Source organism: Muntiacus reevesi, chromosome 15 (genome assembly GCF_963930625.1).
Source record: "Muntiacus reevesi chromosome 15, mMunRee1.1, whole genome shotgun sequence".
Lineage (NCBI taxonomy): Eukaryota > Metazoa > Chordata > Mammalia > Artiodactyla > Cervidae > Muntiacus > Muntiacus reevesi.
Genome location: NC_089263.1, coordinates 61,047,053 through 61,071,172, shown reverse-complemented (window position 1 = coordinate 61,071,172; position 24,120 = coordinate 61,047,053). Strand labels below are relative to the sequence as shown.

The 24,120-nt window shown below is 45.5% G+C and overlaps 1 protein-coding gene across 1 annotated transcript in view; it reads right to left on the bottom strand.

Moving 5' to 3' along the window:
* Positions 1-7,390, bottom strand: part of EVL (Enah/Vasp-like) — a 141,118-nt gene extending 133,728 nt beyond the window's left edge. Inside the window, exon 1 of the mRNA XM_065906891.1 lies at positions 6,846-7,390. Within this exon, the coding sequence (XP_065762963.1) occupies positions 6,846-6,850 (5 nt within the window). The 5' untranslated portion in view covers positions 6,851-7,390. The remainder of the gene's footprint in view (positions 1-6,845) is intronic.
* Positions 7,391-24,120: the final 16,730 nt, after the last annotated feature.

Genomic DNA, 24,120 nt, shown 5'->3' with positions numbered 1-24,120 from the left:
CGAATGCAAAAATGCCCAATACAAAGACAGAGTATATTATCAATTTTGTGAAAATGTCACTCTCACACATGGAAAAGATAAAGGAACTATACCCTCATGTTTAATGGGTTATCGTTCCTTCAGGAGTAGGATCAATGCTGACTTTGTCTTCTTTATACTTTCTATGTTTTCAAATTCTCCACATTCAATATAATTGCATTTAAAAAATATATTTATTTATTTGGCTGTGCCGGGTCTTAGCTGCATGTGGTATATGGGATCGAGCTCCCTGATCAGAGACTGAACCCGGGCGCCCTGCACTGTGAACGCAGAGTCTCAGCCACTACACCACCAGGGAAGTCCCACTTAAACCAGAAAAAAATGAGAACTGCTGACAGAAGTCATTTCTGTAAGGTCTTCTCCATTCAGGTTGGGAAAGGGAAACAGCTGTTTGCTGAGGGGACCACTGTCCTTCCCACCTCACCCAGACGTCAGCTGGAGGGCCTCTTCTTTAAGTTGTTGTACTTGGCTACTCAAGCATTTGTGATATTCACTTAACAACCAACAGTCATCAAAATCATAGTCTACTGCAAGGTTCAAACTTGGGAGAAGACGGATTCCCTTAAAGGGAAAAAAATCTTCCTGTGAAACAATGCTGGTGTAATTTATTTTCATGTAGCTTATTCAGGTGCAACTGAAAAAACTAAGTTGAAAATTTCTTATATTTATGTGACTAGATACAAACAAAAGTACCAAACCAGCAAAATTAGAAATGACATTGCTTCAATACAAAGATGATGTTGCCTATACTAAAAATTATCACTCAGGGACTTCCCTGGCAGTCCAGTGGTTAAGACTCCAAGTTTCCACTGCAGGGGGCGTGAGTTCAATTCCTGATAGGTAAGTAAGATCTCACATGCTGCACAGTCAAAGTGTAAATACTGAAAAAAAAAACAAAAAAAAATCACCCACAAGATAAATATGGTAATAACATAGATCTAAAAATAAGCAGACAGGACAAGAGAGAAGAGCCGAAGATACGAACACAGAGGCACCACAGCTCCACAGCTGGTCTCCCGAGATGACTTCCAAAGACACCTGGAGGTGTGCTCCTGTCTACTCCGCATCGACGAGCTCAGAGATGTACTTGGACTCCAACGCGTTAGCCAGTGCAGACTCACTGTGATAGGAAGGCCATGTTTGTGCCTGGGTTGCTCACGCTGTACCCTATGATCGCACTGCATTCTGCAGAGCTCCAAACGGATACAGTGCCCTCGGCCCAGAGGAGACAGTTCCCTGGTATACAACCAGACCTGTGAGATGGGAGCCTGACCAGCACACACACACAGCGGGCCCTGGTGATGGGAGGCTGACCATGCCTTACACACACACACACACGGCTGGCGCTGGGAGGCTGATCATGCCACACACACACACACACACACACACACACACACACACGGCTGGCGCTGGCAGAGACACACACAGATACACACACGTCTGAGCACTGAAGGTAATGCTCCTTAAAACGTTACCACGCATGCTGGAGTGGATTTGGGGATCCACATGTTTGTACTGCCGTTCAACATTCCTGGTATCTCTGCCACATATCTACTGACATAATCAAGTATCTGATCAGCAGTTCTGAAGAACAAATGTAGTTTTAATCTTTACTTCATATTCCAGACAATTTGAAGAATGCACTTTCTCGAAATTTTATATATAAAACGGAGAACAACTTAATACTTACCAAACTTCTAGACAAATGCTATCTTAAATATAAGAAAGATAGAAAAATTCCAAACAAAATGACTTAATAACATAAAAAAATCTTAAACTTCTATATATCAAATCTTTAAAAGATAAAAGGCAGGTAGGGAAAATGTTCACAGAAGAGAATCTTCCCAAGAGATAAACGATTAAAGTATATAAACAGAAATATTTTATATACTGTATATGTGGGTGTCTTTTGTTTTTAGGTAGAAAAAGGATTCGGAAAGGGGTCTATAAGTGTCTGTAAATCTTTTAGGGATGGGGACTACTTGGGGGAGGAGGTTTGGTTCCTTCTTTCCATCTAAACCAGTACCAGACAACGGTAAGGCCTCCAAAGATGATTTCTGAATAGATATGAGAATACATAAGGTCTGTTAGAAAAAAAGAAATAAGACTTCGGGCAACAGTCTAGAAAATTAAGAAAAACTCAATGTACTACGTCACTTCAATCGTGTCTGACTCTTTGCAACCCTACAGACCATAGCCTGCCAGGCTCCTCTGTCCATGGAATTCTCCAGGTAAGAATACTAGAGTGGGTTGCCATGCCCTCCTCCAGGGGATCTTCCCAACCCAAGGATCAAACCCACGTCTCTTACGTCTCCTGCACTGGCAGGTGGGTTTCTACCACCAGTGCCACCTGGGAAGCCCAAGAAAATCTCAGACACAGCCCTAATTATCCAAGTCAACTGATTCAACACAACTTTTTACTACAATATATGGACATGTGCCTCAGATGTTCAGTTTATTTGTTAGACTGCATCTCCAGCCCTACGCCTTTCTAAGATACTCCTGGATAGGGTCAGTTCAGAGGTTTCATTTCTGACACTTTTCAATCTGTGCACTCCCATGAGATTATCTAGCAAGAAAAATATGACATTTTCATTTAAAAAATTTCCTCATTAAACAAAAGGATTTTCACAGATGAGCCATACTGCTTATAAATATTTAAATTAAATGAGTTGACAACAAACATAATGAAAAGACCCCCCTCGACTCATTTAGGTCCATTTGCAAAAGCCTAGTATTTGAGGTACATGTAAATATACATGTATAGATGTTTACCTACAAACAGTCTGCAACACAGAACCATGTCAAACTGTTAGCAGCATTTTAAAAGAAAAAAAAAAATCCATAAAGAAAAAGGGTAACTGGATGACTCATTTTGGAAAAAGTATTTAAAAACTTTCATTTCTATATCCATGACTTGTCATCTGATCCCCCAAAATGGGATGTGAGAATTCTATTATAGATCAAAAAATAAAATGTTCTAGTCAAGCAGATTTATCAAACAAATGAAGGAAATCAAGACAGAAAAAAGAAATGACTATTAAAAGGGAGAAAAAGCAATTGCTTCCTTTGCTTTACAGTAATGATCTGCCGTTTTTTCCAGTTAATTACTTGCTAAAAGGAAATAAAGATTTATTCTTAAAGCTACCTTGATCCTAAGCGTATTTCACAAACTGAAATGCTCTAATATAGTTATAACACAAGAAAATACCAGTGTTATTCTCCACAGCTTCTGTAACCTGATAATTTAAGTCTCCTCCAAAACTGAATGCTGACTCAAACTGCCCTTAATATCAGGGGCTTTCTGCGTGCATGCTAAGCTTCTTCAGTCATGTCTGACTCTGCAACTCCATGGACTGCAGCCCACCAGGCTCCTCTGTCCATGCAATTTTCCAGGCAAGAATACTGGAGTGGGTTGCCATTTCCTCCTCCAGGGATCTTCCGCTCCAAGGACCGAACTCGAATCTCTCAGCTCTCCTGCATTGGCAGGCGGGTCCCTTACTACCAGCGCCACCACATCAGAGACTTTCACGTCCAGTAAACATGAACTGAGTAAATCAGAACAATCCTCCAGCTGGAAAGAACTAGAAAAGCAGGGGGGAAATAAAATACAAGTCTGCCTGGAGGCTTGAAGGAAGAAGGGACATCAGATGCTCAGGGAGATGAGATCAGTACTTGGGGCTACTTTTCACTGGAGGTGTTTGCCAACTCTAGGGGGAATCCTAAAAGCATGGCATTGGGTTGGGGGATAACAGGGCTAGAGAAGAGATGAACACTAGCACTAAAGGTCAACAGAACAGGTAGAAACATCCCAATCCTTGAGACTGCACCAAAGTGACTCCAGGTTATAAGTGCCCCATTTGTCTGGCAAAAGCAAATGTGAATTATCTCTGGAAGAGAAAAACATCATCTTGGGCAAATTACTTTCTACAATTTTGCAAATCCGATGTCCAGGAGAATCAAAACAAAACAAATTAAAAAGCAAAAACAATTAGACACATAAGGAGATAAGACAATATGAATGAAAGACAAGGAAAACAGACGTTGGAAATGACTTAAAAACACTGCCATAATGGGACAAACTTCAAGAATTACACATACTATATTCAAGGAGATGAAAGACAATACTGATAATTTTGGCAGATAGCTGGAAACTATACAAAGAAACTATAAAAAGAAAGCCAAATGGAAATTAAAGAACCAAAAACCATATAATAACTGAAATTAAAAACTCAAGTGATAGGAAAGATAAGTGAGGGGAGATCCAGAATGAAGGGTAAAGAGACAGCAAACACAGAAGGAAGGTTAAGAGACACAGAGACACAGTGAAAGAGCCTAGCGCGTATGACTGTAGTGATGGAAGGAAAGGTGAGAGAGAATGGGAGAGAAGCAATATATGAAGTCTCCTGGCACAAGACTTCCAAAACGAATGAAAGACATAAAGCCAAAGATTCAAGAAGCCCTAAGTTATGTTACTCTTTAAAAAAAATTTTAAAAAAATCCATACAGCACAGAAAATACTGTTGAAAACCAAAGACAGAGAACATTTCAAAAGCAGCCAAATGAACTTCCTAGGTGGTCCAGTGGCTAAGACTCCATGCTCCCAATGCTGGGTGCCCAGGTTTGATCCCTGGTCAGAGAACTGGATGCCACATGCCACAACTAAGAGTCCGGCATGCTGCAATGAAGATCAAAGATCCCACGTGCCTCAACTAAGACCCAGTAAAGCCAAATAAATAAATTTTTTTTAATAAGTAAGTTTTTTAAAAATTTAAATGGTCAGAGAAAAAGATGACTTTCAAAGAACGACAGACAAATGACTTCTCAACAGAAACAATCTTTGTCAGAAACGATGAGGTATCTTTAAAGTGTTAAAAGAAAATAATGGTAAATCAAGAATTTTGCAACTACTGAAAAGACCCTTCTAAAATGGAGGAACCTGTTCTAAAATTAGACTGTGGCAATGGTTTCATAAGTCTTCGAAAATAATGCAAGTGTGTGTGTGTGTGTGTGTGTGTGTGTGTGTGTGTGTGAAAATACTCAAAATCACCCAACTGTATACTTTAAATGGGTATTATTTTAGGATATGGGAATGATACCTCAAGAAATCTTTTTCAATGAAGAATAAATAATGAAATCTGTGAACACTAAGAATTTGCCACCAGCAGACTTGCACTAAAGAAATTATAAAGGGAATTCCTCAGATGGAAAGAAATGACTCCAAATGGAAGACTGGAAGATGATAAAGGTGGCACAGCAGAGTGATGGGGAAAAGACGTTTTTTCATAAATAGTGCTGAATAAATGGTTCTGGTAAAAATAAAAGAATTGACCCCCTTTTCACAAGTTATACAAAACTCACTTCCAAGTGGTCTGTGGATCTTACTTTGAAAGGCAGGGCAGTAAGATGTTATAGAAAACTATCTTCTTGACTTTGGCAGAGAACTCCCACAAATTAGGAAGAAAAAGATGTGTAAACCCCAAACAAAAACTTCTGAACAGATACTTCATAAAAGAAGATATCAAGTAAACATAAAAAGATGTTCAGCCTCATCAATCTGCAAGAAACCATAGTCCAAAACCACAATGGGACACCTCACCAGACTGCCTGCACAATCACTAGGATGGCTAAAATTCAAGACTGACAATACCACGTGTTGACAAGGTAGCAAAGCAGGAGAACTCTCATACACTTGCTGGAAGGAGTGTAAACTGGTACACGCACTTCAGAAATTTGGTGTACCTCTTAAAGTTGGAAGATACAGGTATCTTCTGACCTAGAAGTTCTACTGCTCAGACGGTAAAGAATCTGCCTACAATGCAGGAGACCCAGGTTTGATCCCTGGGTGGGGAAGATCTGCTGGAGAAGGGAATGGCAACCCACTCCAGTACACATGCCTGGAGAATCCCAAAGACAGAGGAGCCTGGAGGGCTACAGTCCATAGAATCGCAAAGAGTCGGAGGCGACTGAGCGGCTAACGTTTTAGAAACAAATGTCCTCAAATAGCGGAATGGTTAAGATGCAGTATCTTCATATAATGGAATATGACAGATTAATAAAAATGAGCAACAGTTAGGAGGTAATGGATGAATTTCAGAAACATCTTGAGTGAAAGAAGCCGGACACACAAAAGAATATACATTGCATGAGTATTTCATTTATATAAAGATCACAAAACGGGCAAAAATTAAAGACACTATAGTGTCTATGGGATATATGTTTGGAAGGTAAAATTACACAGACAAAAGGCAAGGAAGTGATTATCCGCAAAAGTCAGGATTGGGTGACCTCTGGAGAGACAGAATTTCGAGTTCCTGGTGCTGGCAATGTTTTTTTCTCGAACTGATAACCATCAATCCCCCCTGGCTGGGTAATGAACCACAGAATGGTACGTTGTGGGTCTTGCACTCGAGTGGCGTGCAAGAAGAAAGGAAATCGGGACGAGAAAAAGGGAGCAGGGTCAGGCGAGCAGCTCCAGGTGGAAGGACACGACCCCTTAACGTGCGAGCTCGGGGCGGCGGCACGGGGCGGCTGAGGCCGAGGGGACCGAGTCCGGGGGAGGGCGGCCAGAGTAGGGGGGCTGCTCGGGGCCCGGCGCGGCCACACACGCCCGCGGGGTCGCCTCCCCACCCGGCCGCCAGCCCCCCGCGAGTGCCTCCCGCGAGCTGCACAGGCGGGCGTCGCCCGCGCCGACTCCCCCAGACCCTCCCAGCGTCCCCGAAGCCCCCCCACCCCCGGTGCTCCCGAGGCCCTCCCGCGCTCCGCGCGCCGCCCGCCCGGCCTCCCCACGCGCCCTCCAGACTCACCTCATTGTCGCTGCCGGGGCGGGCGGGCGCGCGGGCCGGGGGGCGCGGCGCGGGGCGCGGGGCGTTAGCGGGGCAGCCGGCCCCGGGCGCGGCGGCTCCGCGTCTCGCTGGGCTGCGGGGGGCAGCGGGGGCTCATCTTCTCGGGGCGGGCGTCAGGGCCGGTAGCTGCGGGGACGGGCTGAGGCGGCGGCGCCTGACAGCCGGGCCCCGGCCCCTGCCATCTTGGCGGGCGCGTGCCCGGGCCGCCGTGTGCGCGCGCCGCCGGGGGTTGGGGGGAAGGGAGAAGGGGAAGGGGCGAGCGCCGTCCAGGTCCCGCCGGCCGGGGGGAGCGCGCGCGCCCGCCCGAGACTCGGGGCGCAGTCCCCGGGCGGGCGCGGGCGGCGGCGAGACCGTCGACGGAGACGCGGGCAAGCGTGCGAGTGCGCGCGCGCGCAAACTCAGCCCAGGAGTCGAGACTGAGGGGAAAGCGCGCGCGGTGCCCGAGCACCACACAAAAGGCGCGGGGCCCCACAGCCCGCGCCTCCGGCACAGCGGAGCCCGGGGCTGCGAGGGGCGGGGCGGTATCTAGGGGGCGTGGCTTGGGGCGAGGCCTGGCCGCGAGGAGCGGGGCTTCGAAGGAAGGGTGCCTTCGAGCGGCGAGAAGGAGCTCGCTAGGGGCCTGGCCAGGACGGGCGGATGTGGCGGGGGCGTGGCTTAGAGGAACGCGCGAGCCTTGAGGGGCGGGACCGAGGAGGAGGGCCGGGGCGGGCTTAGGGGGTGGGGCTAGGGGCGAGGTCTGGCTGCGAGGGGCGGGGCTTCTAGGGAAGGGTGCCTTTGAGCGGCGAGAAGGAGCTCGGTAGGGGCCTGGCCCGGACTGGCGGATGTGGCGGGGGCGGGGCTTAGAAGTACGCGCGAGTCTTGAGGGGCGGGGCCGCGGAGGAGGGCCGGGGCCAAAGTGGGCGGGGCGTCGCGCCGCTCCTGTAGCGCGGCGTTCCTTCCCCGCGCCCTGAGCCTCCCCCAACCACAAAGGAAGCGGAGAGCTTCGGCGTCCTTGGCCTTGATGGGAGAATTCAATCTTCCCCCCGCCCTGCGGTGGGCTCCGCCTGCTCGAAGCCGACTGACCTCTTGTCTTTGTAAATGCAGAGTCAAGGCTGGGACGGGGAGTCGTAGCTTGGAGGCAGTATCAACAACAGCTGAAGAATCTCTCAATCCATAAAGCCCCACCTGGCGCCCCCAAACCAAACACTTGAGAACAATCACACCGGCTGCGCTAGGTTTTCCAGGTTTTCTCTGATTGCTAAATCCCCAGCCCTTTCCAAAAGTTAGCCATTCTCGTTGCTGGAAGTACTAAACCCTCCGAGTTTGACTTTCCGCATCTAATTAGACGCTGTGCGTTGCGCTTTCGCACTATCGCCACCAACGCTCCCATTCTCCTCTATCACAGCAACAATGAAATCTGTCTTCAAAAAAATTGCATCTGAGCAAGAGCACGTGAATCGTTTAGCGGTGTCTGGCATGCATTAGGAGGGCAGCAAACGGGTCGCTATTTACTCCTGGCCGGCAGTGAGAAGTGGCTTTGTGAACCGAGTGGTTTTGCCCAAGATACAGGAAGTGGTGGCGCCAGTTCTCAAGCCAAGGTTTTTCTGATTCAGGATCCCAGCGCCCGTCCATTCTCATCTGCTTCAGTGATCATCCTTCTCACACGATACAGATTGATTCCCCTCCCTCAGCATCCACCTGTCCACAGACTTCCTTAACCCTTGGCCGTCATATCTCCACTTTTCCTTCCCCGATTTGTTTGAGCCGATGTCTTCAGACTCAAAGCGCACTTTGGTCCTCCACAGTTCTGTCCGAGCCCCAGAGATTTTCAGCCCTTCCTAACCTCATTTGTCTCTCTCTTCCCGGGGCCAAGACTGTCTACAGAAGAGACTTATTAGACCCTAAAAATTCCTAAATGGACAAGTCCCAGGTCCCCTGGAGATGTCCCAGTATGCTCTGCAGAGGCAGGGTCATCCCTGGTTCCTGCATAACAAAGTTTTGTGAGAAGAGCCTCCCAGGACATTGACCTGTTTGTTCTCGGCCTTGTTTGTTGAAGCACAGGGCCCACTCTGACGTCTAGATTGAACAGTTTCCCTGATGCTTTGGAGTCTGCAGCTGGAGGAAGATTTGCTGGGAGATACTGATGGCAGATATACAGTGCTGCAATCCATGGGGTCACAAAGAGTTGAACATGACCGAGCAACTGAACTGACTGATTGATGGCAGATTTCCTATAGAACGTTAGTACCAAAGGTGAGGGATACATGCCTTTGCCAACCTTTCCTGTTAACTACCAATCTCCTGGAGCAATAAAGACATTCAAGTTCCTTTAAGGTGCATCAGAGAATACGGATGCTAGAGAAGATCTGCAAATCTTCCTCTCAGTAAAGGGTTGGGGGCACAGAACACTGAGAAAGTGGCCCAACATCACTCACTGATCTGTGAATTCACTAGTTTATGAAATCATCTGTGTCGGGCTCCTGGAGAAGTTTTTTTCTTGCCTATGATGTTTGTTTGAGGGCTTCTTGAGCTGCGGGAAGGGCTCAGTAGGCAAGTAGGGACCCCTTGAGCCCTAAGTCAGGCCCAACTACCCCCTGAATGGGCGTTGGTGTTTTGTTTTGTTTTTTGGCTGTGCCAGGTCTTAGTTGTTGCACATGGGATTTTCGATCTTCGCTGTGGCATGTGGGATCTAGTTCCCTGATCAGGGACTGAACCCGTGCCCACTGCGTTGGGAACTCGGAGCATTAGCCACCAGACCAGCAGGGAAGACCCGTGGGCATTGGTCTTTGTCCAGCCAGCTGAAGGATGCTTGGGAAGCCAGAGCGCCCCATTTTACCTGGGAGCTCGGACCTCCCTGAGCCTCCATTTCTTATGGTAACACTATCTGGTAGGCACTCCTGAGAGTCAACAAAAGTCAGCTCCCAGAAAGGTCTTTCCTGCCCTCCTCCAGCCCCTCACTCTCACAGCTCCTCCTCCTTTGCCTTCGTGCAGACACCTGAAACCATCATCTATTAGTATCTTTCCCATTTACTGAACTTAAAAGTGCATGAACTCAGGTTTTCCATTCTTCTGATAAAAAGAAAGTATTTTTTTGGACCTGTGGCCTCTGAATGAAGTGTATCTGGAGGTCGCCAGTTTTTAAATTTGAAAAGATTGCTCAGCAAAGTCAGTGACTCCATAGTAGGGTTCGGGCAGGACACATGGCCAGGCTGACTACCCGAGGGTCAGTTCCCAGGCACTGCTAGAGTGGATTTCTCATTCATGGGGGAGGCAGGGAAGGTGAGGTTTCTACTGTCTGATGAGTCCAGGTTAGTCAGAACCACAGGTACATAACAGAGCTAAAAATCCTAAAAATGTACATTTACCCAGCCTCCCTGTCCAGAGGGTAGAGCTGAGGCCCTGAGAGGGCGCATGGTGAGTGAATGAGGACAAAAACATAATTGCAGTCTCCAAGCCCCAGCACTGCCCATGTTACCCCATGCTCCCACCCTGTTTCTAGAAGTTTTCCCAGCCTGGAGTCACTCATGAGGAACCAGCCCTGTGGATCATCTTCTCCATTACTTGGGGTTGCCAAAACAAACCTCACTCATCGCAAATAATCAAAAGAAACACAGTTGCTTTTGATGATTCACCAAATGAGACCATGTCTAGTTTACTTTAACAAGCCTAAGTAAATTACTAGTTCGTCTTAGACACCGAAGTGAAGACGACAGTGGTCTCAGGGGACTTGGGATCAGCCGTGACATGGCAGCTCTTTTTTGAAAATCCTCATTCATGCCATTAGTCTCCTTGACCAATTCAATTATAACCCACAGTTATTTTCCTTAAATATAACACAAGTTGCTTTCATCCAGTCGTTCATTCAGTGTCTATTATATTCAGCATCTACATGTGTCTGTCTCCTCTCATGCCCAGCCCACTGACTCAGTCCACCTGGCAAATTATCTTCAACTCCAGTCACGTGTCCCCCCTCCCTGGGACCCTTGGCACCACCTCCCACAGGGCTGTAGACACCATTCTCCAGATGGAGTTAAGGCTGTGGGCCCTGGCCCATCACACCCTTGTCATCCCATAGTGGGGAGGTCTTTTTGTTGGCTCCCCCACTGGGCTGTGAACTTCATGAGGGCAGCAGGCACATCTTGCATGCTTATCCCTCTTTGTGTCCCATTCTTGTTACAGCACAGAACAGACGTCTTATCCTCATCCAAACAGTGCTTGTCAGTGGGGAGTGGAGGTGGGTAGGGGGTGGCGGTGATAAGTCTGAAGGTATCTCATTTTGGAAACCAAAGCTCCTGTGTTCTGGTTCCATCTGTGGGAAACATAAATTGCTTCTGGCCCATCTTGCCTTCCATGCACTGAGGTTGGCCTGGGGCTCACAGCTAGAGCTTCTTTTTGACTCCATCTCTCAGGCTTCTCCTCAGAAAGCAACTCTCCTGACGATTATGTTTCACTCATTTTGGAGGCTCAGGAGGGGGTGACTCTTGGGAAGAAGGGCCTTTGGTGGTCATCCTAGGGATAACTCCAGCTTCCTTCTTGGGTAACTCAAAAACCTGGGCCAGGGACTGCTGAGTCGTCCAGTGGTTAAGAATTTGCCTTCCAATACAGAGAGTGAGGGTTCGATCCCTGATCAGGGAGTTAAGATCCTGCATGGCTCACGGCCAGAAAGTCGAAACATAAAACAGAAGCAATAGTGTAACAGGTTCAATAAAGACTTTAAAGACGGTCCATATTTTTAAAAAAAAGTCTTTAAAAACTCCTGGACCAGTGGTAAAGAACCTGCCTGCCAATGCAGGAGACGTTAAGAGATGCAAGTTCCATCCCTGGGTCAGGAAGATCCCCTGGAGAAGGAAATGGCAATCTACTCCAGCATTCTTGCCTGGAAAATCCCATGGACAGAGGAGCCTGGCAGGCTACAGTCCACAGGGTGGCAAAGAGTCAGACACGACTGAAGCAACTTATCATGCAATCTAGTGGAAGTTTGAGCAGATGTGTGCATGTTGGGGGGCTGAGGGCATCTTGGGTACCCATCCAGCGGAGGGTAACTTCTTAATGCCTGTTTGCACTGGGAGAGGAGCATCCAGGACCAAAGCTGAAGCAGGCATGCCTTTCTGAAGGAGCCTGGAACCAAGTCCTGCCATCCCGGGCTACCTGAGTATTCCCTTTTAACAGGATTTTAATTCTCCCACTCCTTTCTTTTCTCTTTTAAAGTCTTTGTTGAATTTGTTATAATATTGCTTCTGTTTTTTGACAGCAAGGCTTGTGGGAATCTTGGCTCCCTAGCCAGGGATCAAACCCACAACTCTGCCGCTGGAAGGTAAAATCTTAACCATTGGACCACTAGGCAAGTCGCCCCACTTCATTAAATTAAGAAGACTAAGCCTGGTGCAGACCAGCCTAGCCTGCAGTCCTGGAGAGAGTGCTCATCCCTGGGGAGCCTATGCCTTTCCCCAGGAGCCTTTAGACCTTTGGGGAAAGATGCTCTACCCAGCTGCTGCCTAGGAAAGTCCAAACTCCACAGCCATCCCAGCTTAGCCATCAGGTCCCAGTGTGGGGCAACTGTTCATGTAGCCTGGAAAAGGGACTTCCTGGTTACTGCTCCCAGTACGCTGTTTCACATCTGCCTTGGACATTCTGACAGCCTAGCCTTCGCGGGGAACTCATTTCTACAACAAGGCTGGCAGATCTGGACCTCAGAATCCATGAGTAGGCACTCTAGGGGGCTCTGGAAGTTTAAAGACTGCCATTCCTTTACACAACACTCTACCATCCTGAGCAGCCAGAGGTGATGTGTCTAAAGAAGGGAGGATAGAGAACTTATAGGGAAAGTCAGGAAGATTTTGCATAGGAACAATCTGAGAACAAAAAAATCATTCCTGGGAATTAAAAAATTTTTTCAAAATTTAAAAAAATTAATTAGAGGTAGCAAAAACCAGAGGGCTTTCCCAGGTAGCACAGTGGTGAAGAATCTGCCAGTCAATGCAGGAGACTTCAGAGACTTGAGTTTTATCCCTGGGTCAGGAAGGTCCCCTGGAAAAGGAAATGGCAATCTACTCCAGCATTCTTGCCTGGAGAATCCCATGGACAGAGGAGCCTGGCGGGTTACACTCCACGGGGTCACAGAGAGTCAGACATGACTGAACTACTGGGCAACAACAACAACAAACAGAAAAGACACTGATCTAGAACTTGGTTGGCACACTTTTCTGCAAGGGCCAGATAGTAAATATTTTTGGCTCTTTTGCAGACCGTTCAGTTTTCGTCACAACTATTTCTCTTGGCCATCACAGCCTGAAGGCAGCCATCAAGAATCCTTGGGCCACAGGTGGGATACATGAGTCAGGTGCTCGGGCCTGGTGGGCTGGGAGGACCCTGAGGAGTCGGGTGGGGAGGGAGGTGGGAGGGGGGATCGGGATGGGGAATACCTGTAACTATATGGCTGATTCATGTCAATGTATGACAAAACCCACTGAAATGTTGTAAAGTGATTGGCCTCCAACTAATAAAATAATTAAAAAAAAAAAAAAAAAAAGAATCCTTGGGCCAATGGATGTGACTGTGTTCCAATAAAACTGAAATTGATTGGTGTCATTTCAGGGGGGCTCCAAAGAGCTTGGTACCGTAGTCCGTTATGTCCCAGTGCAGAAAAGAATTCAGGGAGAGCAAAGTGATAGATAAGTGATTTGTTAGAATAGGATGCTTGTGAGGCTTACAAGTGTGGGTGAGTGAGGGGGGGTTGCACCGTGAGAACTTACTAGTGAGAAATGGAGTATTCCTGCCGTATCAGTGAACAAGGATGTCAGTGAAAGTGTTATTCACTCAGTTGTGTCCTACTCTTTGTGATCCCATGGACTGGAGGCTGCCAGGCTCCTCTGTCCCAGGGATTCTCCAGGAAAGAATACTGGAGTGGGTAGCTGTTTCCTCCTCCAGGGGATCCTCCCAACCCAGGGATTGAACCTGGGTCTCCCGCATTGCAGGCAGGTTCTTTGCCATGTGAGCCACCATTTCTTCCAAGGATGTCAGAGTCATCAGCATTTTGGCCCTCCAAAGGTGAATTTCTGGGGCCTGAGGGCACCCAGGAAGGAGAACAATGCGTGCAATCTTGCAGCCTTTGGGCTGCAGCCACTCCCTAAGGTGAGCACTGAGGAACTCAGGATGTGAAAAAACACAGGATACTGGCTGCAGATAGCTAGGATACATATGAAAGGAGTGATTTCAGTGAGCCCACCCAGACTCTTGCAACTTCCCATACACAGAAAAGTGCTAAGCTTCTTAACTTAGGATTTTTGTGGTTCAATTGCTAAGTCATGTCTGACTCTTTGTGACCCCATGGATTGCAGCACACCAGGTTTCCCTGTCCTGTACTGTCCCAGAGTTTGCTCAAACTGATGTCCATTGAGTGAGTGATGCCATCCATCTTGCATGCTAAGTTGCTTACTCAGGTCCAACTCTTTGTGGCCCCAAGGACTGTAGCCTGCCAGGCTCCTCTGTCTATGGGATTCTCCAGGCAAGAATATGGGAGTGGGTTGCCAATTCCTTTTCCAGGCTATCTTCCCAAACCAGGGATTGAATCAGTGTCTCTTAGTTCTCCAGCATTGGCAGGCGGGTTCTTTACCATTAGCACTACCTGGGAAGCCCTGCTATCTATTTGGTTTGCTTTAATTCACAAAATGACTTTTGAGGTCAGACTACCTTCCCTTTGCTGCAAAACTTCTATATAACCTGGCTCCTCCCCTTGCCTCCCCAGAGCAATTCTCTCGGGGTTACTTGAGATGCTGTCTTCCGGTCTTGAAGTCCTAAAAATTCCCACCAAATAAAACTGTCAACTTTTAGGCTGTGACTATTTTTTTTAGTCGACACTGGGCTACAGTTTTATAATCAAAGGAAAAGTGGGGAGGGGGAGAACGTCTTTGTCTCTCTTGAGCAGGGGTCATGCTTCTGTCATCAGGTCCTCCCCCAGGCTGGACAAGGGAGTTTTCCTGTCCCTACATGGTCAAGCTAGGTTCACAGACTATTGATTTTTATGTGTGCACAGAGCATGTTCTAGGGGTCATTAACTTACTGAGCTCCCTGGGCAGGATGTGGAACTCATCCCACCATTGTTTTATTGTTTGGGGGCACATCTCATGCTTCTGTTACATGGTTTTGTTGCTAAGCAAGCCAGCTTGGTTTTGTGGTTAAGCAAACCTGCTTTCTTGAGTGATCATTAACTTACAGGATCTCCCTTTTTTTTTTTTTCTATTTACAACCTCCTACTGGGATTAACTGTTTATGCACCTACTTTGTCCCTTTACTCTGCCCCTATCAAAACTTTACAAAAAACAGGTGGCAGGCAAGAGTGGCAGGAGGGATTGGGCCTGCAACCCAAGGACCTAAAAGATCAGATGAAAAAATTACTTGGAGAAGCAGAGCAAAAAATAATAAGAAATAAAAATGATCATCAACAAGATAAAACACATAAATGATGGATTCAAGAGATCTAAATTCTGAAAAAATAGGAGTTCCAAATGGGATGGAGGGAGGAGAAGCCATAATTGAGGACAAAATTGAGTTTTTAAGTTAAAAGAGCTGGTCAAAAGACTGGAGACTCTCCCCTAAGATCAAGCAAGGCCAAGTTACTGACTTTCACTGCTGCTTTTCAAGATTGTGCTGGAGGTAATTAGGCAAGAAATAAAAGGCATTTGATTGGAAAGAAAGAAGTAAAACGATCTCTGCTTGCAGATGACATAATCTCGTGTTTAGGAAATCCTAAGTAATCCACTGGAAAACTGTTAAAACTAATACATGAGCTCACTACAGTTACAGGATGTTATTGTTGTTTAGTCGTAAGTCATGTCTGACTCTTTTGTGACCCCCCTGGACTGAAACCTGCCTGGATCCTCTGTCCATGGGATCTCCCAGGCAGGAATATGGGAGTGGGCTGCCATTTCCCTCTCTGGGGATCTTCTTGACCTTGGGATGGATCCATGTCTCCTGCATCTCCTGCATTGGCAGTCAGAATCCTTACCACTGAGCCATTTGGGAAGTTCCCGGTTCCAGGAGACAAGTGCAATATTCAAAACATCAATGGTATTTCTATAAACTTGCTATGGACAATTTGAAAATGAAATTAAGAAAGCTTCTTTTTACAATAACATAAAAAAGAATAAAATACTACTTAGGAAAGAATTTGACTACTAATAAACTAATAAATTTGACTACTACTAATAAAATACTACTTAGGAAAGAAGTGTTAAGACATACACTGAAAACTGAAAATATCACTGGAAGATATTTAAAAAGGCTCAGATAAATGGGAAAACATCCATTCATGGGTTGGAAGACTTGATAGTACTACAAAGGCTAGAGTTCGCAGATTGATTGCAGAGTTGATGCAATCCCTGTCAAATCTCTTCTTTCAGAAATTAACTAGCTGATCTTAAAATTCATTTGGAAATGCCAAGGACCCAGAACAGCCAAAACAATCTTGAAAAAGAACAAAGTTGGCGGACACACATTTCCTGACTTCAAAATTTATTTAAAAGTTTTGGTAATCAAAACAATGTGGTACTGGCATGGATATATATATATCTACTGAATTGAGTTGAGAATCCAGACATAAACCCTTGCTGCTGCTGCTGCTGCTAAGTCACGTCAGTCGTGTCCGACTCTGTGTGACCCCATAGATGGCAGCCCACCAGGCTCCCCCGTCCCTGGGATTCTCCAGGCAAGAACACTGGAGTGGGTTGCCATTTCCTTCTCCAATGCATGAAAGGAAAAGTGAAAGCGAAGTCACTCAGTTGTGTCCAACTCTTAGCGACCCCATGGACTGCAGCCCACCAGGCTCCTCCATCCATGGGATTGTCCAGGCGAGAGTACTGGAGCGGGATGCCATTGCCTTCTCCTGAACCCTTGCACTTATGTTCAATTGATTGTTCACAAGGGCTCCAAGATAACTCAGTGAAGGAAAAAACAGTCTTCAATAAATGGTGCTGGAACAACTAGACATCCACATACAAATGAATGAAGTTTGGACTCTTTACATCATACACAGGAATACCTTAAAACAAATCATAGTCCTAAACAGGGAGGGGGGATCGGGATGGGGAATACGTGTAACTCTATGGCTGATTCATGTCAATGTATGACAAAACCCACTGAAATGTTGTGAAGTAATTAGCCTCCAACTAATAAAAAAAAAAAAAGTGCATGTAAGAGATAAAAAAAAAAAAAAAAAAACAACAACAACAAATCATAGTCCTAAACGTAGGAACTAAAACTATAAAACCCTTAGAAGAAACATGTGTGAATCTTCACTACTTCTGGTTATCAGGTAAGGGATAGCCAGCCACCATTCTGTTTGCACGTCCTGAGACAAGAGATAAGGGGGGCTTCAGTTCAGGAATTTACAGTCAGCATCCTGTTTGCTCTATGAAATGTAAGTAACAACAGAAACAGGGTAAATAGCCAGTCTTTGTCTCTTGTAAACATCTCGAGTAAATAACCACGGCAAGGACAAAGAGGGGTGCTGTCTAAGTAAAGAATTAAGGGATCTCCACTTCCCCCTTTTAGGATAAGGGAGACACGATACATGTGCAGAAAGGCTCTTTGGTATCAAAAGTCAGAGGATAATTCCGGGCCCTAATGAGCCTTGCCCCTCCCAGGAGCCTCCACTTCAAGACCCATCTTGGCTAAGGGGTGCGTGCACACCTCAAGGAAGGGTCCTGAGACAAATTAACTGGGGGGGGACAAAGCAGGATGATTGGCCTGAAGGACGATAAAGGCCCGGAAAACTGCCCGCTTGTAAAGGATTTAAACTTCTCAAAGCCTCGACGCTCTCTCCGAGCTCACCCATGCGCCTTTCTGCATGTAATTTTCTTTTCAATAAACTTGTTACTCTACTGTTTACCTTCTGCCTCCTTGCCTGAATTCATTCTTGACTAGGCAGGCAAGTTCTAGGGACTCTAGGCCTAACTGCTGGCTCCTGTGTCCAGTGGTTAGGACTCCTGGTCTGAGAAACTAAGACCTTGCTTCTGGCTACCACTCCCTGCTGCTTGCTGCAAGCTGCCACTAACTGCTGCGCACGTCAGAAATCAGTTAGGCAAACGTTCCCTAGACCTGATTCCAAAGGCACAAGCAACTGAAGAAAATGATAGATAAATTTAACTTTATCAACATTAAACAAATGTTGTGGCGAGTAATACCATTAGAGTGAAAAAACACCGCAGAGAAGGGAAAAAAATATTTAATAACATATATGTGAAAAGAGCCTTGTATCGAGAATATATCATGAACTCTTACAACTCAAAAATATAAATAAGCCAATTAAAAAGTGGGCAGTGGATCTGAAAATACATTTCTCCATAGAAGATACAGAAATGGCCAAAAAGCACATGGAAAGGTGCTCCACCTCATTAGCTATCAGAGAAATGCAAATCAAAACTGCAATGAAATACCACTTTATATCCACTGGGGTGGCTGTAAATTAAAAATCTTAATTAAAAAATGGAAATAAGTTATGTTGAAGAGGCAGAGAAATTGGAACTCTCATAATTTGGATGGAAGTATAAAATGCTGCAGTGAAAGTGAAAGTTGCTCAGTTGTGTCCGACTTTTTGCGACCCCATGGACTATACAGTCTATGGAATTCTCTAGGCCAGAATACTAGAGTGGGTAGCCGTTCCCTTCTCCAAGGGATCTTCCCAACCTGGGGATCAAACCCAGGTCTCCCACATTGCAGGTGGATTCTTTATCAGCTGAGCCACAAACACTTTGGAAAACAGATTGGTAGTTCTTCAAACTGTTCAAAAGAGTTATAACATAACCCAGTAATATAACTCTTAGGTATATATGCCCAAGTGAAATGAAAATATATGTCCACAAATGTAAATAGAAGTATTATTCATAATAACTCCAAAGTGAAAACAACAGAAATTTTCATTTGATGAGTGGATAAACAAAATGAGGTCCATCTATACAAGAGAATATTAGTTGCCAATAAAAAGGAATGAAGTAATGGTGCTTCCCAGGTTGTGATAGGGGTGAGGAATCCGCCTGCAAATGCAGGAGACACAAGAGATGCAGGTTTGATCCCTGGGTCAGGAAGATCTCCTGGATGAGGGCATGGCAACCCACTCCAGTATTCTTGCCTGGAGAATCCCATGGACAGAGGAGCCTGGAAGGCTACAGTTTATGGTGTTGCAAAGAGTTGGTCATGACTGAATGCCTGACTGAACACACACACGCAATGACACATGCTACAACTCTGATGAAACTTGAAAAAGGCTAAGTGAAAGGAACCAGTCACAATGACCACCACATGCTGTATGATTCCCCTTAAAGGAAACGTCCGGAAAAGGTAAGTCCAGAGACCTAAAGGAGTTAAATGGCTGCCGATAACAGGGAAGAAATAGGGAATAGCATCTGTTATGGACCGAACTGTATTCCCTCAAAATTCATTTGTTGAAATCATTCTCCCAGTAGGTACCCCATGTATTTAGGGATAGGACTTTTATAGAGGTACAATTAAGTTAAAATCGTTGGAGCAGGCAGGTAGCTAGGTCTGAGCAGAAATGGGGCCAGGGGCCAGGTAGCAGGAAATCACGCATCTTTTTAACAGTGGGGGTCCACGGGCAGATGAAGTAAAGCAGGAACCTCCAGCCTGACAGTAAACCGCACGTTTGGGTGATAAGGGTCTGGGTAGCAGACAAAGAAAGGTGGGGAAAGGCGAGAATCTTCTGCTTCCGAAAGTAACCTTTTGTTCATTATGCTCTCATTACAATAAAAAATTAGCCTTACAGGTAAGAAACACTCATTATGCACCAACACCATGACACTTCTCCCCTCAGGAAATTGGAACTGGGAATACAATCCCTAAAGCCCTCCTTCTCCAGTGAATATTCCAACCCTTCAATTGTATCACCCCATAACCGGTTTCCCAAAGGGACCCAGGGTAGCAGCTCCTCACCCCTCCACCTGTTTTCCCTCTGAGACCGTATCTTTGCTTAAATAAACTACATTCTTAACCTCTCTGCTTTGTCTCCAAATTCTTTTAGATGAAGCAAGAACCTTTAATTCACTGACAAAAAAAAACGAGGCCATTAATATGGGCCCTAATCAGATCTGAGCTTCCCAGGTGGCTCAGTGGTAAAGAATCCACCTGCGATGCAGAAGATGGCAGGTGATGAAGGTTCCATCCCTGGGTTGGGAAGATCCCCTGGAGGAGGACATGGCAACCCCCTCCAGGATTCTTGCTTGGAAAATCCCATGGACACAGGAGCATGGCGGGCTACAGTCCACAGTGTTGCAAAGAGTCAGACACAACTGAGTATGCATGCATGTTGCCTGATATGGTAATCTAATCTGACTGGTGTCCTTATAAAAAGAAGAGATTAGAACACAAGGAGACACCTGGAACAGAAGAAAGATTCTTTGAGGACACCTTGAGAAGGCAGCCATCTGCAGGCTCCAGGAAGAAGCCTCAGAAGAAACCAAACCTGCCGGCACCTGGCTCTTGGACTTCCAGCCCCCAGAACAGCGAGGAAATCAATGTGTGTGATATCTTGTTATGGCAGCCCTAGTAAACGAATATACTGCCAATGGGCATGGGGTTTCTTGTGGGATGAAGAAAATGTGAAATTATATCCTGATGGTTACACAACTCTGAATATACTGAAAGCCATTGACAGGCATTCCTTAAATGGGTGATGTTAAGGAATGTGAGTGATATCTCAATAAAACTATTAGATATGAGTGATCTCACCAACCATTTGGGAGGACTGGTAGAGAAAGACATTCACCCCGTCACAAGTTGGGAGTAATGGCCTTGTTTCCTCTCCCACATGGATCATATCCTTGGAAAGGATGGGAGCTTAGGCCTGCACTTCTCTTTTTCCAGAGAGCTGTAAACTTCTAGCTTCTTTCTTTCTTTTCTTTTTTAATTTTTATTTACTTGGCTGCACCAGGTCTTAGATCCAGCCTTCAGGATCCAGTTCCCTGACCAGGGATCTGTCAACTACAAATTGGGACTTTCCAAGAGCATTTGCTGTGAAAGTGCTGCACTCAATATGCCAGCAAATTTGGAAAACTCAGCAGTGGCCACAGGACTGGAAAAGGTCAGTTTTAATTCCAATCCCGAAGAAAGGCAATGCCAAAGAATGCTCAAACTACCACACAATTGCACTCATCTCACATGCTAGTAAAGTAATGCTCAAAATTCTCCAAGCCAGGCTTCAACAGTACGTGAACCATAAAATTCCAGATGTTCAAACTGGATTTAGAAAAGGCAGAGGAACCAGAGATCAAATTGCCAACATCCGTTGGATCATCGAAAAAGCAAGGGAGTTCCAGAAAAACATCTACTTCTGCTTCATTGACTATGCCAAAGCCTTTGGCTGTGTGGATCACAACAAACTGTGGAAAATTCTTAAAGAGGTGGGAATACCAGACCACCTGACCTGCCTCCTGAGAAATCTGTATGCAGGTCAGGAAGCAACAGTTAGAATTGGACATCGAACTACAGATTGGTTCCAAATCAGAAAAGGAGTACGTCAAGGCTGTATGTGTCACCCTACTTATTTAACTTATATGCAGAGTACATCATGAGAAATGCTGGACTGGATAAAGCACAAGCTGGAATCAAGATTGCTGAGAGAAATATCAATAACCTCAGATATGCAGATGACACCACGCTTATGGCAGAAAGTGAAGACAAACTAAAGAGCCTCTTGATGAAAATGAAAGAGGAGAGTGAAAAAGTTGTCTTAAAACTCAACATTCAGAAAACTAAGATCATAGTATCTGCTCCCATCACTTCATGACAAATAGATGGGGAAACAGCGGAAACGATGACAGATTTTATTTTGCAGGGCTCTAAAATCACTGCAGATGGTGACTGCATCCATGAAATTAAAAGACGCTTACTCCTTGGAAGAAAAGTTATGACCAACCTAGACAGCATATTAAAAAGCAGAGACATTACTTTGCCAACAAAGGTCCATCTAGTCAAAATTATGGTTTTTCCAGTAGTCACGTATGGATATGAGATTTGGACTATAAAGAAAGCTGAGCACTGAAGAATTGATGCTTTTGCACTGTGGTGTTGGAGAAGCCTCTTGAGAGTCCCTTGGACTGCAAGGAGATCCAACCAGTCCATCCTAAAGGAAAACAGTCCTGAATATTCATTGGAATGACTGATGCTGAAGCTGAAACTCCAATAGTTTGGCCACCTGATGCGAAGAACTGATTCATTTGGAAAGACCCTGATGCTGGGAAAGACTGAAAGTGGGAGAAGGGGACGACAGAGGATGAGATGGTTGAATGGCATCACCGACTCGATGGACATGAGTTTGAGTAAACTCTGGGAGTTGGTGATGGACAGGGAGGCCTGGTGTGCTGCAGTCCATGGTGTCGCAAAGAATTGGACATGACTGAGCAACTGAACTGAACTGAACTGAAGAGCATTTGCCAGCTGCTGAACTTCTTGTTCAGGGTGATTGCCATCTGCCTCTGAGAGACTGAACCCAGTGCTGCTGCGGCTGCTGACCTTCTACACCCCCTGAGGGGAATTCAAGGTGGAGAACGAGGCACTGTGTGCTCCAGGGGAACTGGTGGAACAGGTCTGTAGGTAGTGAGATATTTTCAGAAACTGATTTCATGGTCCCCAATCCCTTCATCTCTTCATATCTTCATATCTAGAAAATTATCACTAAAATCCCTTCTTGGTGACATCAGCTCCTTGTGACTAGCAGGAAACCTTTTGTAAAGTAAGCGCTTGATTGCACTGGATTCCCCTTTTTCTGAAATCTTATATATTGACCTTCCTCCCACTACCTTTGGAGCAGTCTCTCAGAGCTGTCTGAGATGCTGTCTCCCGGGCTGTAGCCCTCATTTTGCCCCAAAGAAAACATAACTCGCAGCTCTCACATGGCACATCTTTTCAATTGGCGAATCGAACCAGAGCCCTCTGCACTGGGAGCTGGGAGTCTTAGCCACTGGACCACCAGGGAAGTCACTGTAAACTTCTAATTTCAAACACAGGTAAGAAGGTAAGTAACCAGTGTAATTCTTTCTTTAACACAGTATGTTAGTTTCCTATTGCTGCCATGCAAATAACCCCAAATTTGCTGGCTTAAAGCAATGTGTGTGTGTTCTCTTACCGTTCTGGAGGTCAGAAGCCTGGCACAGCCTCCCTGGGCTAAAATCACAGGGCTCCTTCCAGAGGTTCCAGGAGAGGATCTGTCCTTGCCTTTTCCAGCTTCCGTAGGACACCCACACTTTGGCTCCTGTTGCCTTAGGAAGGGGCTGTCTTCAAAACCAGCAACGGAGGGCAGGTCTTCCTCTTGGGGCACCACGCTGACCTTGCTCTAAAGTCACACCTCCCTCGCCTCTTTCCCTCCCTCCCTCTCTCATAATTAGGGCCCCTTGTGATTATACTGGGCCCCGAATTGCATGAATAATCCATGAAACTCACCCTATTTCAAGGTCAGCGAATCAGCAATCTTAATCCTACCCGCAGCCTTCCTTTCCCCTTGCCTTAGAATCTACACATTCGTGGGTTCCTGGGATTAGGACGGGACCGTAGGGTGGTGTGGAGGGTGTGCTCTGCACAGAAGAAATCTGCCTTTTCTCCCAGGAAGCTGAAGACTCCTGGAATTATCCTTGTTTTCCTTGGAGTTGAGAAATTTCACCGGAGTGCAGTGAAACCCTAAATGACCGTAAAATATATGATAAAAATTTAGCTTGGAAATGTAAAGATAGTCTTCTGGATAACTTTTAGCTGAAAGAAGAGATCAGTATTAAAACTACAAATTAATAAGAAATTAATGAAAATGAGAAAACATCCCAGTAACACTTATGGGATACAACAATAGCAAATCTTAAATTTTTTTTTTATTGTATAACAAGGAAAATATGAAGTATTCAACTTAAAACACAAGAAAATAAATTTTAAAAATAAGAAGGGAATCATTTAGGATAAAAGCCGAAAAGAACGAACTAGAAAACAAAAACCACCGAAAAATGAAACTAAAATCTGCTTCTTCCAGAAGAAATAAAAGGGAAAACCCATAAAACCCCAGAAATTAAAGAGGAAAAAATAAAAGTACAGTAGGAATGAGAAAGGAGTTATAATCACATGTGGTAAATGAGAATAAAATAATTACATGAAGAGACTACTGTGATTTGAATTCAATAAATTTGGAGATCTACGTGAAGTGGATAATTTTTTTAAAAAGCCAATAGAAAGGCTGGTAATAAGAGAACTTCAATTGGACTGAACCCTA